General features: G+C 42.6%; 1 protein-coding gene across 4 annotated transcripts in view; it reads right to left on the bottom strand.

The window, feature by feature from the left end:
- Positions 1–16,274, bottom strand: part of col12a1b (collagen, type XII, alpha 1b) — a 169,276-nt gene that overhangs the window by 29,776 nt on the left and 123,226 nt on the right. For all 4 annotated transcript variants that reach the window (XM_085134191.1, XM_085134192.1, XM_085134194.1 and 1 more), the window contains 8 exons: positions 15,134–15,273; positions 9,604–9,727; positions 9,382–9,525; positions 8,948–9,112; positions 8,830–8,868; positions 8,599–8,737; positions 6,117–6,259; positions 4,315–4,424 (listed from right to left, as the gene is read on the bottom strand). In XM_085134191.1, the coding sequence (XP_084990317.1) occupies positions 4,315–4,424; positions 6,117–6,259; positions 8,599–8,737; positions 8,830–8,868; positions 8,948–9,112; positions 9,382–9,525; positions 9,604–9,727; positions 15,134–15,273 (1,004 nt within the window). The remainder of the gene's footprint in view (positions 1–4,314; positions 4,425–6,116; positions 6,260–8,598; positions 8,738–8,829; positions 8,869–8,947; positions 9,113–9,381; positions 9,526–9,603; positions 9,728–15,133; positions 15,274–16,274) is intronic.

The following is a 16,274-nucleotide window of genomic DNA, read 5'->3' as shown; positions in this document are numbered from 1 at the left end:
GACCGTAGTGTTGGCAGTGGCCCTGCACGATCGCTGGCCTCCCCAAAAACCAAACTCTGACTCATCTTTAGATCTGAGACGATGCCAGACTCCAGTCTTTCCAAACTGGCTCCAGTGTACTGCAGGCATGAGAAGCATCCTGAAGTCAAGCTGTGTTTTCGCCATGTCTGAGCTCCAATTACTGATCACACAAGAAGAGCTCAGCACTGGGACTGTGGCGATGGGAAACCTTTATATTTCATCAAAATTCTGAGACTTGCACCAAATGACAGGGGATTTTGCCACATCTCAACTTTGTGGCAAGTTGAAGACTCACCAAATACCATAAAGGATATTGCAATACAGAACTTGACAAATAGAAACTTAATTACTATACTAGCTTTGCCAACCACTTATTCTCCAATTCAGATATAAAAAAAACCAAAACTAATCTATATACTATTTATTCAGTTTTTACCACATGTTCTTTTTCAATGAACCCCAAGCACAGCTCCCAGAATGTGAGCATCATCACAGGACGTCAACAGCCCTCAGCCTGAGTGTCAGGAGAAGTTGGCTAATGCGGTCATGGTCCTAAGTACGCTAAAGAGGCACTTAGAAACAAACCTTCCTTCTAAAAGAAACTTGACCTCCTGCAACTCTGAAACACAGTCAAACTGAGTAAAAGTATCTGATAATGCAAAGGACCCAGATTTCTAGTGCACTATGCGGATGTGATGCTAATCCAAAGATTCTTCATCAGCGTTAACAAGATAAGAAAAGAGCAGACACCCTTTTTGCAGATACAAATAAAGTTTTGTCTTAAAATGTTTGGCTTTTTCTTCTGTGTGCTTTGGCTACAAAAAGCCTTTAAATGTGAAGATTCTGGAATAACTTGTCTGTCAGACTGTAAATCCAGCACACAAGCAAACCCATCTGCAGATGCAACTAATTATGATGATCTGGGTTTTGCCTCAAATTTCAGGACACAGCTTCACATCTGCAGATCAGCCCTTTTTTGTGTTTTGCATTCATTTTTCATATTGCCTGATGAAGGCACTTTTCTTGAGTCCGTGCCACCCCATCCGTTAGTATATCACAGCTTTTTCACATCATCAGTTCACTTTCACACAACACGATGCCAAGGTTAACATCGTGAGATCCGCCTCTATCTGACAGGTGCTGGCACTCTGGTCCGGCTGAAGCTAAAGGATGGGTAGCGTTTACAGTGTTCTCTGCTTCTTATTATCTTGCATCAGTTAAATCCTTTGATACATCTCCCTCTGAAAATCCCTGCCATCTGGCAAGTGCAAAAACAGCCTGGGTTTCCCTTCTTTTTTCCCTTGCATGCAAAGAGTTATTAATTTATAAATATACACTGTTTGCATATTACAGAAATAAAATGGGTCTGATACACTCCCACAGCTCTCCAAGCCACCATTTGGACACTCTGAAAGAAAAGGATCTACTTAAAAAATTTTAAAGCAGAAATCTGTGTGGTGAAATGGTGACCTCCTGAACTCCAAAATAGCCAGGTCACTATTTTTTTTTTTTTTTTAAGTTTCCTGTTACAACTTTCTGACCTTTGCATTCACATCTGTTAAATCATTAGGCTGGTTCCTGTGTGTGAGGGTGCAGATTTGGCATGAAATCTATAGAAGTCTGCTCCAAAACTGCAACTTTTTTCTTTTTTCTCTATGACAAAAAGAAAAAGGAGGAGAAAAAGGCATTTCTCAGTATTATCAGAAGTAGTGAAGATCATCTACAGACTAAAATCAACCACACACTCCGCTGTTAGTACAGTTCAGAGCGAGAGGCCTTAAAGCCTTCCTGCTGACACTCTTATCCCACCCTGGGAGGTAAAACCGCAGAGCAGCGGTCGGCTACCAGAAGAGGTAAAACCGAGCGCTGCCTCCTTAAACTCCTCCTGGTCCCGCCTCCCTGCTGGCACTCTTCAGCTGCACTGATGTAATTGTTTAATAGAAATAGCAGTGACCCAGTATTTTCCAGTAGAGCGTCCCAGCGGCGACTGCAGTGCGCTTTTAAAGATCTCCCCCTCTAAGAGGAGCTTATGGATGAAACTCATGAAACTTTAAGATATTGTTGAAAGGACTGTCCACACCGCTTCTCCCAGCAGTGCTTCCTGTAAATGTGTTGCTATCAGCACCACGGCTCAGACCTAATCTAGAGCATGAAACACAGTAGCTTTGAGTGGAAACTGTCTTTAAAGCCCAACGCCACACTAAGAAAATCTCTTACATCAGGTTCGAACTGCTGAAGTGTGATGCTGATGACAAATCTGTCTTCGTTGGTGGGCCCGAAAGTAAAAGGGTAAGCCGAGGCCCAGTAATCGGCTGAGAATCCAGGAGGACAAAAGCTGTCCAGCTCTCTCAGGCTCTGCCTCATCCTCATCACTGTCTGCACAATCCTTTCTTTGTATTGTTTAGTTTATGCTCTCAACAGTTGCAAAGCATATTTCATCTTATTATAATTCAGTCACTAACACGCATGTTGTGGCTTGGGAGTAAGGCCATGATGATGAGAGGAAAAATAAAGAGGCTTGTGCTGCATTCGGGTAAAGGTTTTTTGGGGGGATTCTTTTGGCATCTTCTCCATGCCCTGCGTTTGCCCTATGTTTCATAACGTGAAGGTGGTGGTGTTTGCTTTAAATTTTCAGATGCGGTGCGTGTCTGTGTAAAGTTTGTTGGGAGCATGTGCTTTGTTCTTTGTTCTGTTTGTGATTTTAAACTCCTCCTCGTGTGCAAGTGTAGACATCCACTGATTAGGATGAGCCAGAAGGAAAAGAGAGCCAGACAATCCAGCCGGACTGGCTTTTGTCTTGCGGGATTCTCAGACCAGATGTGCCAGATCAGTCGATTACGTCATGATTATTCTGCAGGGAAAATTTGCAGATACAGATATATCTAAAAATGCTGTACATAAAAGGCATTGTCATCACCACAGAAGGCTGAACCTCACGATATTAACAAATACAGCTGGTGGCATTTCTTATCAACTGTCTTATGGTTATAAAACAGTTATACACCAGTACAAAACTGACAATGATCAACCAAAAACCAACATTTTCTGAGCAGTGTTACAAAACACAAAGTGACTATGTCCCTATGGCCCTGAGATCAGAGGATTCATTGCTGAGTAGAAAAAGTAAAACATTTTTTCACCATTTCTTCAGGTGGTTCGTTTGCTAGTTAGAAACCCAACTATATTACATTTATTATCATGTATGTATCGTACATGTGCTGGCACATCAATCATCCGGTTACTGCATTTTTTTTTCTTTTCATCTAGAACCTACATATTTAATCTACTCTCTCTTCTCTGATTGGCTGTCAAAGTTCATCTACACACAATCAAACACGCTCTCTCCTCCACCAGCACCGAGATTATTCCTTGGTTGTTGTTTGCAACGTTCTTTACAAGTTATTGGTTGAGCTAGGATTCACCCGCAGTCCTGTTATTTCAGTAATGAGTAAGTTCAGAAGCCCAAATCCAACAGCCTGCTGAGTGGTTGGATGCTCGATTGTCCAGGAAAGGAAGTCTGAGAAAGTTCTTTCTGTTTACATGTATGTAGCATTTTCAGTGGGAGAAAGATGACTTCTCCCTTTTCATTGACTAACTGATGGACATTTTTCTGAGCCAGCACATTTTGTTAGCGTTTGAGGAGTTGTCTTTTTAATGTTTAGCTTGAGGCAAAAGGAGTGTGTTTAACTCAAATTGCAAAAAAACATAATCTCAAAGGTGAAAATAACAGTTACTTAAGAGCCACAGGAGAAGATCCTCATGAATGATCTCATTTGTTTTCAAAGGAGTTTTAAAGATTGAATAACAAACCATCCCAAAAAGCTACATCATACCTCCACCTAATCAGACCTGCTCAGCTCATGTCAGGCTGTCTATTGATCATTTTATAACATCCAGGAGACGCAGATGGCGACCATGTTTGAAGTGCGTGTAATCGCAAGCAGTTGCTGCTCTGCGTTTTACAACCTGCAGAGGACCATCTGTTCATGTGAGCCAACATAACTCCTCAGGAACACGTCTGCAGTTTGCGTGTGAGGTGCTCTGGCTGTAATATACAGCATATTTGGAATCTCAGGCATGTGCGGGTTCTGTATGACCTCGAGACGTCCAGCGAGATCAAAGAGGAGCGCTTCGATTCATGTGTCAAGCCTCAGTCAAGCCACAGACCGAAAAAAGTTACATAACTCAAACATTAAAGACAAATTTGGCTTCATTCTCCTCAATTTCAATATGCAATATGTTAGAATTCACATGTGGACAGTCTCCACTGAAAGATTAATGACTTCTGCTTACCTTGTGGAAGCTTCCATGGAAGATCTTCTTCACTTCCCTCGTGTCAAATGTGACTCTCTGTAGCTCGCCGCTTTCGTCTTTGTTGTAGAATGAAACGGTCTGGCTGGATGCTGAGCAGGGACAGAAGAATAAATTACATTAGAATTAAGTTGTAGGAATACTCAGGTTCAGTCTCAAAAGAAATCTGCTCGAGCTTTTCAACTGGACTCATCGAAAAACAGTCATTCACACTCATGTTCATTTCTATACAAATGACACCCCACTTTATGTATCTATGAAAACAGATGACACATCACTACAGGCATGTCTTAAAGACATAAAGGCCTGGATGACCTGTAATTTTCCACTTCTAAACTCAGACAAAACTGAACTTTTTTCGTGTTTGTCCCAAAAATCTGTCTGTCTAACCAGATATTTTATCTCAGTTGCCACCACTCAAATCTCTGATGCACGTCTAATCAGATACATTACTGATAGCTTCCAGTTCCACTTCTTTTTGACCAGGATGTGTAATTCAACTTTCATCTTGATCAGATCTCTTGGATTTGATCTTGGCCGACATTTTTTCATCTGTGTAATATTGCCAAAATTAGAAACATCCTCTCTCAGACTGATGCTGCAAAACTATTCCTTGTATGCACTTCTAGGCTGGACTGCTGTAATTCCTTATCATCTAGATGTCCTTAAAGCAACTGTGCTGCTTTCAGACCATTGGGAGCACCAGGGAATCCCTGCAGTCCTAAGAATTTTAGCCTGCCATGAATTTTAGAAGCAACATTATAAAAGTTAGAATGAATGTAGATGGACCACTCAGTCATCATAACTGTCACAATCTCCTACAGGCGATATATTAATGATACAAAAAAACCCACTGATCCTGTCTGAAATGCTGTAGCTTATTTTTAACTTTGGTGTGTGTGTCAGTTATTTCAAAGACTTGATTTACCCTCTAGTGTAAGCCAGTTGTTTTGACGAGTACAACTCTGTGTGTTAGTATGTGCTATTATGAGGTTTTAAGGGTGTAGCCTTAGCAGACCTTGAAAAGTTGGGGGCAGAATGGCTCCTGGCTCTGCTGTTTCAATTCACCCATTATTTAACCTGAAATATGTGCTAACCTCTTCATATTTTTATTTTTTATTATTATGATGGATTAGGTTTAACGAACTCAGATAAGGAAATATATCCTAGATATGTTGAACTTGCTGTTTTAGTACAGGGCAGTTAAAGTGAATATAGTCTGTTTCTTACAGAGTTAGCACAGCTTCATTAGTGACAAAATACTTTACCTGAACCTGCCAAACACAACGACTGACACGACTTTCATATGTTTGAGTTTCTGTGGAGCTGTCAAGAGAAAGTTCTCTCAGCACAAACACTGGAAACAGGAAGACCAACTTTCGCTTTGTTGGTGCTTTGTTGTGCAACTTTGTGCCAGAAGGTTTCTCGCATGATGTCAAACCTTTAATCATGCACAGTTATAATTCATTGTAATAACTCAAGAATACAAATGTTTGTCACTGGTGGATTTTTGTTGAAATCCTGCTGACAGACAGAAACACAGGCTTTACGAGAGCCAGCTGAGCTGCTCGATGACACAACAGTTGTGTGGCGAAGGGAGTCTGCGATCAGCTCAGACCGAAGCAGCCAGAGGGCACGGCCAGCTCATTACATTACAAACTCTTCTCTGTCAGCGATCAGATACGACGCAGTGAGGCACAGCTGCTCCACATCACACATTTCCTTGCTGCTTTTCTCTGTTTTCACACAGACAGCACAGGATAAGAATAGAGTGCGATACTTACGGTCAAGGGTGACGCCGGTCTCTGGTTTGTGATCTTTGCTCGACACCTGCCAGATGTCGAAGGCCTCCTTGGGCGTGTCGGGCAGCAGGCGGAACATCATGATGATGGTGTAGGCGCGGGGAAGACCAAGAGGGTGGATGTCTCTGAAAAAGGAAGAAAAAAACATAACAGCGCGTCCGGACAGAGCGAGGACAGGTTAAACACAGCTTAAACCTTAAACAGAAGTCTGGCCTTGGGCTCAAGGATATATAGAACAGCTTCACAGAGGCTGGAAAGTAACACGCTAGATTACATGATTTTAAACACAAGGATTGTTTTTAATACTTTGCAGTCAGTGACTGCCTGAGGTATAAAACCCATGAACATCAGAGAATGCTGCGTTTCCTCCCTCAAGATTCACGCCCAGGCCTTTACTGCATCTGCCTTCAGTTGCTGCTTGTTTGTGGGTCTCTCTGCATTCAATTTTGTCTTCAGTAACCAAAAGCTGCTCTATTAGGTTGCGATCAGGTTACTTATTTTTCCAGTTATTTTGGAGCCTATTTTAGAGTAAAACCTACTGAATAAAAACAATCTGTATTTCAATCACATCTTTGTTCTTAGATTAAATATCCACTAACACAAACAATGTGCTATTTCCAAGTAATGATAGACACAACTGTAAAAATAACATGTTGTCTGTTAGCAGTGATTTTAATAATTTTCCATCCACTGGCTCCTCTTCCTCTCCTTTTCACATCGCTGCAGGATGTTTCTCATTTGTCCCTGTGATGTCACTACACATTTTGTTAAGCCAGTTTTGGTAAACAGTCAAAACCCAAGCTGTTTTCCATCTCGCTGCTGTTGCATGTGATATTCTAGGTATAGGACGCCAGTGCTGGGTGGTGGCCAGTTTTAACAGTCTAGTTTGCGGTTGCGTCTGCACTCAGTGGCCTGATGGAAGCTCACAGTGTGAAACAGCTACAGAAAGAACTGAAAAGCCGTTTTATGGGCAGTCTGTTCTCCGTCATGACCTGCAGCTCAGTCTGACCCCACAGCTGGGCTCAAACAGTTTGAATGCAGCTGGTTACTTTCGTCCCGTTGGAGACGAGAACAACATGGAAGCATTCGAAAGACAGCAAATCTGGAGAAACTCTGGGAAGCTCCAGCAGAAACTGGTAACTCAATCAGGCCATGTCACAGAAAACCTCGGAAACTCGCATTTTTGAAAGAAAAGATTCAGTTTAAGATGCACATTAAAAACTCAAACACACATTCTGACCAGTCAGCACTGGTATGAACACTCTGCTGATCCCAGCACTGCACAGACAGAGCCGTAGAATATGAAGGACGTTCAATACAGTAGTTTCACAAAACCTCAAACTTCAGTCAGATATAACAAGTATTCTGATGGTTGTTATCAGCTTCCTTGTTAAGCTGGGCTTTCTACTTCAGGCTCCAGGTGTGTCTTCACAATCCGAGTGATCTGGGTGTCACTGAGGCAGTCCCAAGCCATCCAAGAGGTACAGTATAATCTCTCCAGCGTATCCTGGGTCTGCCCCAGGGCCTTTTTCTGGTGGGATAGGTTTAAAATCCCTAACCTAGGAGGCTCCATTATCAACAGGTAAATGGACAGCTTTGCACTCAGCTCTCCCTCTCCACCACAATACATTGATTACCACATCAACATAGACGCTGCTTCAGTCCGTCTGTCAACCTCCCAACCCACTCTGCTGTCACTCGTCAACAAGACCCCAAGATATTTAAACAACTACTCATCCCTGACCTACAGTGAGAACTCCATCTTCAGAGGTGCGGATTTTCATCCTAGCTGCTTCACACTTGGCTGCAAACCACCCTATTTCATCACCCAATGACGCCAAAAGTACAACATCATCTGTGAAGACCAGAGTCCAGATTCCGATGAAAGCGGAAACCTTCTGCCATCTGTCTTTTTTTTGTGACAAAGAGCAGGGCTGGCAGAGACCAACTCTCACTGGGAAGGGGTCTGACTTATTACCAGCAAAGCAAACTAAGCTCTCACTACAGTTGTACATGGACAAATGGCTCATAGCCATAGGTCGGTCACCCCATACTCCCGAAGTGCCCACCACAGGATGCCCTGACAGATGCGGTCGAATGCCTTCTCCAAGTCCACAAAACACATGCAGACTAGTTGGGCAAACTCCCACACACTCTCACACAATTTTGAGAAGATAGAAAGCTGGTCCAATGTTTCACAACCGGATGAAAACCATTGATCCTCCTGAATCTGAGGTTTAACTAACAGGCTGACTGTCCTCTCCAGCATCGTGGCATAGACCTCAAAGGCTATACCACGGTGCTTTCAAAGTCTATGAAATAGAGCTCAAAGTTAAAAGAGAAGGTGCTCAAATAAAAATGAGTGACAAAACCTTAAGAGGTTTTAGACCGTAAAGAGCAAAGGTAAATGAGGATTAATGTGAAACATATGGGCGCATATAAGCCTGTGACCCGTGAGACTCACGTAGTAGGCTGAGTCAGGAAGGCATTCTTATGAAGTCTGTATGCTGTGTAGCTGTTGAAGGAGCCAGGTTCCATGGAGACGCCTTTGATGTAACTGTAGGTCTTCTCCGTCAGGTTGAATGCCTCCAGCATCCTGAAGCCTGAAACAACCAATCAGGAGCTTGCCTTTAACTGCAAGATCATCCAGACGAACAGTGAATAAGTCATGAATTTCTCTAAAGTTTGTATTTACCAGGTGAAGTAAATCCATTCACAAAAATTAAGGGGCACGCTGTGGACAAAAACACACAGAAATTAATTAACTGAAACACATGTTAAAGCAACATTTGTCTTTTTTGTTCTAAACTAACAGGAAGTTGCAGTTTCGCAGATGAAGGTGATCAGGTTTTCTTTGATGGTGTTGAAAGCGTCAAAGTCGTCCACAACGAAAACGTGTCTCTCGCTGGGTTTGCTGCCAATCTGCTGCAGCTCGATGAAATCCACGTCAGCGACACCGATGGCAAAGACGCTGTAACCTGAGGACGTCACAAACCAAGGCAGTCAGAACACAAACAGACTCTTGGCTTAACGGCTTCATTTATTCTTCCAGTAAGAGTCTAAACAGGTAATAATATCCAAAAATGGATACAAAATATTACTGAAAATTCTATCCAGCGCGGTTTCATTAATTCTGATGAGAACCAGCTGCTTCTGTTTGGTCTGTAAACAGTCTGTTTACAGCTGTTTGTAACAGAGCTCATCTGGGACACACTCGCATGGAGATACACGTTTGTGTGACATCTACCTGCGTGTTGGAGCCTGGCGGCGTTCTTCTTCACCTCATCCTGAGAGCGTCCATCAGTGATGGCTACCACCACCTTGGGGACATTTCTCCTCATCCCGTTTTCAAGAGAGAAGGCCTTCTCATAAGTGTGTTTCAGCGCCTCTCCTGCTCAGAGGAAAACTGTGTCAGATCAGCAGATGCTTGTTTGGATCTGTACCTGTGGCCTGTAGCATGAGATCAAACCTGTTTTGGTGTTTCCTCCTCGGTAACGAATGTAAGAAGGCGCGGCCATGGCGAGGCCTTTGTCCTTGTAAGCTTTCAGCTTGAACTCGGTCTTAGCGTTGTCGCTGTACTGCACAAATGACACCTGGGTGGAAAATAATGAGAAAATTAGGGACTTATCATCCTCTCTGTCACATCAACCCTCCTTCACTGCATCCACGAACTTCCTCGGTGGTGTTCCACATTAAACTTCCTGTGGCCAGTACATCCATTATCCCCTCTCTGCAAACGTTCAAATATCTCAGCTTCGTCTCTTTGACTTGCTGGTTCAATAAAGTTTAACAGGCACATTTCGGAGACAAACTCGAGATTAAGCCTCTTCTGTGAGAATGTTTTTCACTGGTGGGAGAAACAAAGGCTCCAGAACAAGACACCCTACCAGGGTTTGAACTCAGGACCTTCTTCCTGTGAAGCAACTGTGTAACCCTCTGAGCTACTATTGCTCCTTTTAACAATATGATCTGTGATATTTTCTTGTTACTCGACATTTCTCAATACAGTAGTAGTCTTATACATATTTGCAAAAATGTCATGTAGGAAAATAATGAAATTAATTTGCAGGAGTTTGTTTTCTTGCTTAGGTTTGATTAAAAGTCTAAATGTATAGCCTTGGTCAGCACAGCAGTGCCATCGCTCACAGTAAGAAGGTCTTGGGTTCAATACTGTTGACCATAATATCCTATTAGAGCGATTAGAACATGCTGTAGGTATTACAGGTACTGCACTGCAGTGGTTTGTATCATATCTATCTAATAGACTCCAATTTGTGCATGTAAATGGAGAGTCCTCTTCACACACTGAGGTTAATTATGGAGTTCCACAGGGTTCAGTGCTAGGACCAATTCTGTTTACATTATACATGCTTCCCCTAGGCAGCATCATTAGAAGACATAGCATACATTTTCACTGCTATGCAGATGACACCCAGCTCTATCTGTCCATGAAGCCAGATAACACACACCAATTAGTTAAACTGCAGGAATGTCTTAAAGACATAAAGACCTGGATGGCCACTAACTTTCTGCTTCTTAACTCAGATAAAACTGAGGTCATTGTACTCGGCGCTGAAAAGCTTAGAAATATGGTATCTAAGCAGATTCTTACTCTGGATGGCATTACCTTGGCCTCCAGTAACACTGTGAGGAACCTTGGAGTCATTTTTGACCAGGATATGTCCTTCAACGCACATATTAAACAAATATGTAAGACTGCGTTCTTCCATTTGCGCAACATCTCTAAAATTAGAAATATCCTGTCTCAGAGTGACGCTGAAAAACTAGTTCATGCATTTATTACTTCCAGGCTGGACTACTGCAATTCATTATTATCAGGATGTCCAAAAAACTCACTGAAAAGCCTTCAGCTAATCCAAAATGCTGCAGCAAGAGTACTGACAGGGACTAGAAAGAGAGAGCATATTTCTCCTGTTTTGGCTTCCCTTCATTGGCTTCCTGTTAAATCCAGAATTGAATTCAAAATCCTGCTCCTCACATACAAGGTCTTAAATAATCAGGCCCCATCTTATCTTAATGACCTTGTGGTACCATATCACCCTATTACAGCACTTCGCTCTCGCTCTGCAGGCCTACTTGTTGTTCCTAGAGTATTTAAAAGTAGAATGGGAGGGAGAGCCTTCAGTTTTCAGGCCCCTCTTCTGTGGAACCAGCTTCCAGTTTGGATTCGGGAGACAGACACTATCTCTACTTTTAAGATTAGGCTTAAAACTTTCCTTTTTGCTAAAGCATATAGTTAGGGCTGGACCAGGTGACCCTGAATCCTCCCTTAGTTATGCTGCAATAGATGTAGGCTGCCGGGGGATTCCCATGATGCATTGAGTTTTTCCTTTCCAGTCACCTTTCTCGCTCTCTATGTATTAACAGACCTCTCTGTGTTGAATCATATCTGTTATTAACCTCTGTCTCTCTTCCACAGCATGTCTTTTATCCTGTCTTCCTTCTCTCACCCCAACCGGTCGCAGCAGATGGCCGCCCCTCCCTGAGCCTGGTTCTGCCGGAGGTTTCTTCCTGTTAAAAGGGAGTTTTTCCTTCCCACTGTCGCCAAAGTGCTTGCTCATAGGGGGTCATATGATTGTTGGGTTTTTCTCTGTATCTATGAAGCGCCTTGAGGCAACTTTTGTTGTGATTTGGCGCTATATAAATAAAATTGAATTGAATTGAATTGAATTGAAATCCAGCAGATGTCCTTCCCATGCCTGTGTGGGTTCTCTTTGGGTACTCCACAGTCCACGAACATGAATGTTAGGTTAACATGTGATTCTACATTGATAGCAGGTGTGAACGTGATTGTTAATAGTTGTGTGTCTCTGTGTTAACCCTGTGACGGTCTCCTAATCTGTCCAGGGTATACGCTCGGCCTCTCACCCTTTGACAGCTGGGGTAGGCTCTGGCTCCAGATAAGCAGAGATGGATGGATGGGTGGAATCTATGGCATCTATGGCAACTATACATCACTGCACAATCTACAGCATGGGTGGGGAACTCCAGGCCTCACGGGCCGAGTCCTGCAGGTTTAAGATATCACCCTGGATCAACACACCTAAATTAAATGACTAGTTCATTACCAAGTCCCTGGAGAACTTCAAGGCATGTTGAGGAGGTAACATAGCCATTTGAATCAGCTGTGTTGGATCAAGGACACATCTAAAACCTGCAGGACACCGGCCCTTGAGGCCTGGAGATTCCCCCACCCTTGATCTACAGCATAGCCCAGTGTGCACTTACCCACAAAAAAGTGGTCAAAGTGCAAAGACTGAGTTTGGTCTGACTGGGAGTGACATGAATTATAAACTTCATGGGCTGAAACTGTGCATCTAGCTTGCTCACAATGCTAAAGCAATGAGAAGTATTGGTCCAATGTCGATGTGTCATTTGTGTCGACTTGATTTTGAAGTCTTTCCTGTCTCACTAAAAGTAACTGTTCAACACTTATGAGCTACAAGATCGACCCGATCAGCCGACTTTCACTCGTGATGGGAGAGCAATGCAGACACTTCAGCGCACGAGTGTCAGTGTAAACAGCATTACGCAGCACAGCAACGGGGGAATAAGGACTTTCAAACAAGCTTAAGATGGCACTTTATGTATAAAAACACTGAATAACTTGACTCAGAGAACACATCCAGTTAAGGGGGTCATTTTGAAATTCCTACAGAAAGCTGTCCAGAATTTAACGGGTTCCTCTTGTTTCACTTCCCCACAAACTTTTATGAAATCTCATTTTTGCATAATCTTGTTGACAGACAAAGAAATGACTCAAGAAATTAAAAAGTAAATGGGCCAGTGAGGGGAAAAAACTGGCCTTCCAACAAAATTATTTGGCCACCAGACATTGGCTGGAGTTTGACTTTGTTGTTCAGATAAGAACTTGCACATGCTTTTTTTCCCCCTCCCACAAATGCATCGCAGACAGACATTTGGCTACAGCATCATTATACAACACAGAACATACATGTTTCTAATATCCGCTTGCTTCTCTAAAGAAAATAAGCACATGCACTGCTGTCTCCCCTCGCACACAGTCATACACTGACCAATTCTATACATCTACCGGTATTTAAATCAGTGGAGCAGCTTACAAATCAGTCTTCTCTCATAACCATCTTTTATGGATTAAGAAACTAGTATTTTTGGTAATTTGGCAATGAAAATCTGCTTTATTGTGCAGCAAACAAAATGTTTTCTCATCCAGATGGACAAAGTAGTCTTTGAGGACTGTCAGAAGAAACTGCCTTAAGGGATGCCAAACAAGCTAATAATATAAACCTAATGGATTTAGTTTTTTAGTGAAACAGATGCTTGGCTCTGTGGCTAAAATATAATACAAATAGAAGCAAAAGAATCCCAACGAATACTATCTTAGACTCAAGGATTGTTCATTTTATCCTGATTGGGGATATGAGCCATTATAGCATCCCGGGATGATTTTAAAGAAGACGAGGTTTGTGTCAATGTGAAATAATTAAGACAGCTACAGAGGTTTTGGACCACATCGGGCTTTTAATCATATTTTTATACAATGCTGTCACACTTGTCAGCATGAATGCACCTTTAAATCCAGAGATCCCTCTCTCTGGAACAGGCTTATATATAATCACCGATTCTTTAAATGCCTGCAAAACTCAGTTGGAAAAAATTCTGCATCGCCAAGAAAGCTTTTATAGCCTTTATTTCATTTGCATCTCCCTCCTTCTTCTTGTTTTGTCTTGTTGTCGGCTGTTAGTGATTACACTTGATTGAATTCTCGTATTAGGGCGGATGTTTTATAAGACCCCTAGCCTCCTGTTGAGGTGAAGTTCTTTTATCATGAGGTTTCCATTGTGAAAATAAAAACAAAACCACCACTGGATGATGCTGGGGTACGGAAGTGTAATGCATTCACTCGAGAGAAAAAAAAAAGGTTTCTGAATTAATGAGACATCTTAAAATCCACAAAGAGCCTCTCATTCACTGCAGAGCTCAGCTTCATTCACGGCATTGCCTCTCCAGCTCAGTTTAAGCCATTTTTATTTGGGTCTGGGTTTTAAGCACTCTCACATACTTGCTTGTTCAGCTGCTACTCAGTGCATATGAGAACGTCTGGCAGGATTTTGGGGGATTTCATTAATTCAGACAAACAGAAAAGGTGAAATTTTATTGAATGAATTATTTTCTTGGAATCAGATCAGAAAAATAAGCAGATTCCTTTTTTATTTTATGAAAAGTTTTTGAGTGTCTCCTCTAAATGATCTTAACTTAAAGACTTTTTAGCATCACCATCTCCATGAGACATGCTAATTTACATCCCTATGTAGCTAAGACACCTTCATGCACTGCTAGTTAGATGCAAACTGCATTTCATTGGCTTGGTACATGTTCTCTGTGTTCTCTGGTTCCAAGAGTATTTAAAAGTAGAATAGGAGGCAGAGCCTTTAGCTTTCAGGCCCCTCTTCTGTTGAACCAGCTCCCAGTTTGGATTCAGGAGACAGACACTATCTCTACTTTTATAATTAGGCTTCAAACTTTCCTTTTTGCAAAAGCATATAGTTAGGGCTGGATCATGTGACTCTGAATCCTCCCTTAGCCATGCTGCTACAAGTTCAAACTGCGGGGGGGGGGGGGGGGGGGGGGGACTTCCTGTGACACACTGAGCATTTCTTTTTTACTCCTCGTCTCTCTATTTTCTCCTTTTCTGCCTTTTCACCCCTCAACTGTCAACCACTCGGAGTAGATAGCTGCTCTGACTACTGCAAATGGTGCAGTAGTGGTTGATGTGAGGGAGCTACCTGAGTGGAGGTGCAGTAGGTAGAGCATGTTATAGCCCGCATTGGCCTTGCATGGCCCATTTGACTTCACAAAGATTTTGCACTTTTTATTGCAGGGCCTCACTATACAAATCACTGTGAGGTAACTGTTGTATAAATAACACAGAACTGCACCAGATGCACTACTCCTCCCTGTCAGAGGGAATAACTGTCAGTGTTTTCAGCACAAACCTGCATCCCTGAGGGTCCGATGACATCAAAAGCACCAATCATGTCGGAGACAAAGTGCACCACCTTGGTGAAGCTCTCCTCACCGATACTCCACGAGCCATCGATAAGGAACACCACATCTGCTTTGGCGCCTTTGCAGACTGAGGCAAAAAAAAAAAGAGTCAGTGAGTCCACAGGCCAGTTGTTGCATCATAACATGGCATAATTAGCAAGCTGGAGCGCATTAAAAAAGTCAGCTGACAGTGTGCAACAAAACAAAACGCCTGAGACAAATGCCGTGATAGAACCATTCGCGATAATTATGGGTTCCACTGATAAAAAAAACAAAAAAACAGGCAAAATAAAACCGGGAACATTTGGTCTGCATAAGGACCAAGATCTCCCTAATGCGTTCCTCTCACATGAAAACAAATTGGGCGAAAAGCTTTAAATAATCTTGGCCTCATGTGATGCACCCCTCTTTATCTTCTCCGCCTGCTCTGAGCTCTATAAACAACTTTCACACAGCACCAAATGACACAAACAAATTCTCTGGACTGCACTCGCTTTCTTTTTCAACACCTGAGCTGTTGGTTCTTAACTGGCACGCTCCCCCGCGGGGCCCACATGTGGTGGCCATTAATCCACCGCTAGTCCGAGCTGGATCCAGGAGGACTCTGCGTTCGCAAAGTCACCGTCAAGGATTTTCCAAACACGGCCGAGCTTGAATGAAAGGACTTGATCTGTTCAGTCCTGGGAGAGTTTCTTGGGGAAATATTGGGAGATGATTCACACAGAATTAGCCCAGTGAGAAGCCAACAGATGGAAGCCTTATTAACCCAAGCTGAACTCTCATTTTGTAACTTTTGCTGTCAAAATTCATTATTATTTGTATTTTTTATATTGTTTTATTAGGAAAAAAAGGCAAAGACTCTGGAGACAGATTCCAAAATGCACCTTTAGTCTCCAAACATCTGAGATTGCAAAGCAGCGCGCAGGCCTAATGAAACAGCAGAGTCAGCAGAAGCAGTGAGACTGGGGGAAAACAGGATTTACTAGAAACGTTTGACATGTAAAGCAACAGTTAACAGCTGCTGGTGTTTGCTAAGACAGTCACTGAAAAAAAGTTGCTTTTTCTGAGCATGCCCAGTTGAAAGGAGAC

Source organism: Neolamprologus multifasciatus, chromosome 15 (assembly GCF_963576455.1).
Source record: "Neolamprologus multifasciatus chromosome 15, fNeoMul1.2, whole genome shotgun sequence".
NCBI classification, from domain to species: Eukaryota; Metazoa; Chordata; class Actinopteri; order Cichliformes; family Cichlidae; genus Neolamprologus; species Neolamprologus multifasciatus.
Note: the sequence above shows the minus strand (reverse complement) of the source record. Positions and strands in the feature narration are given on the sequence as shown.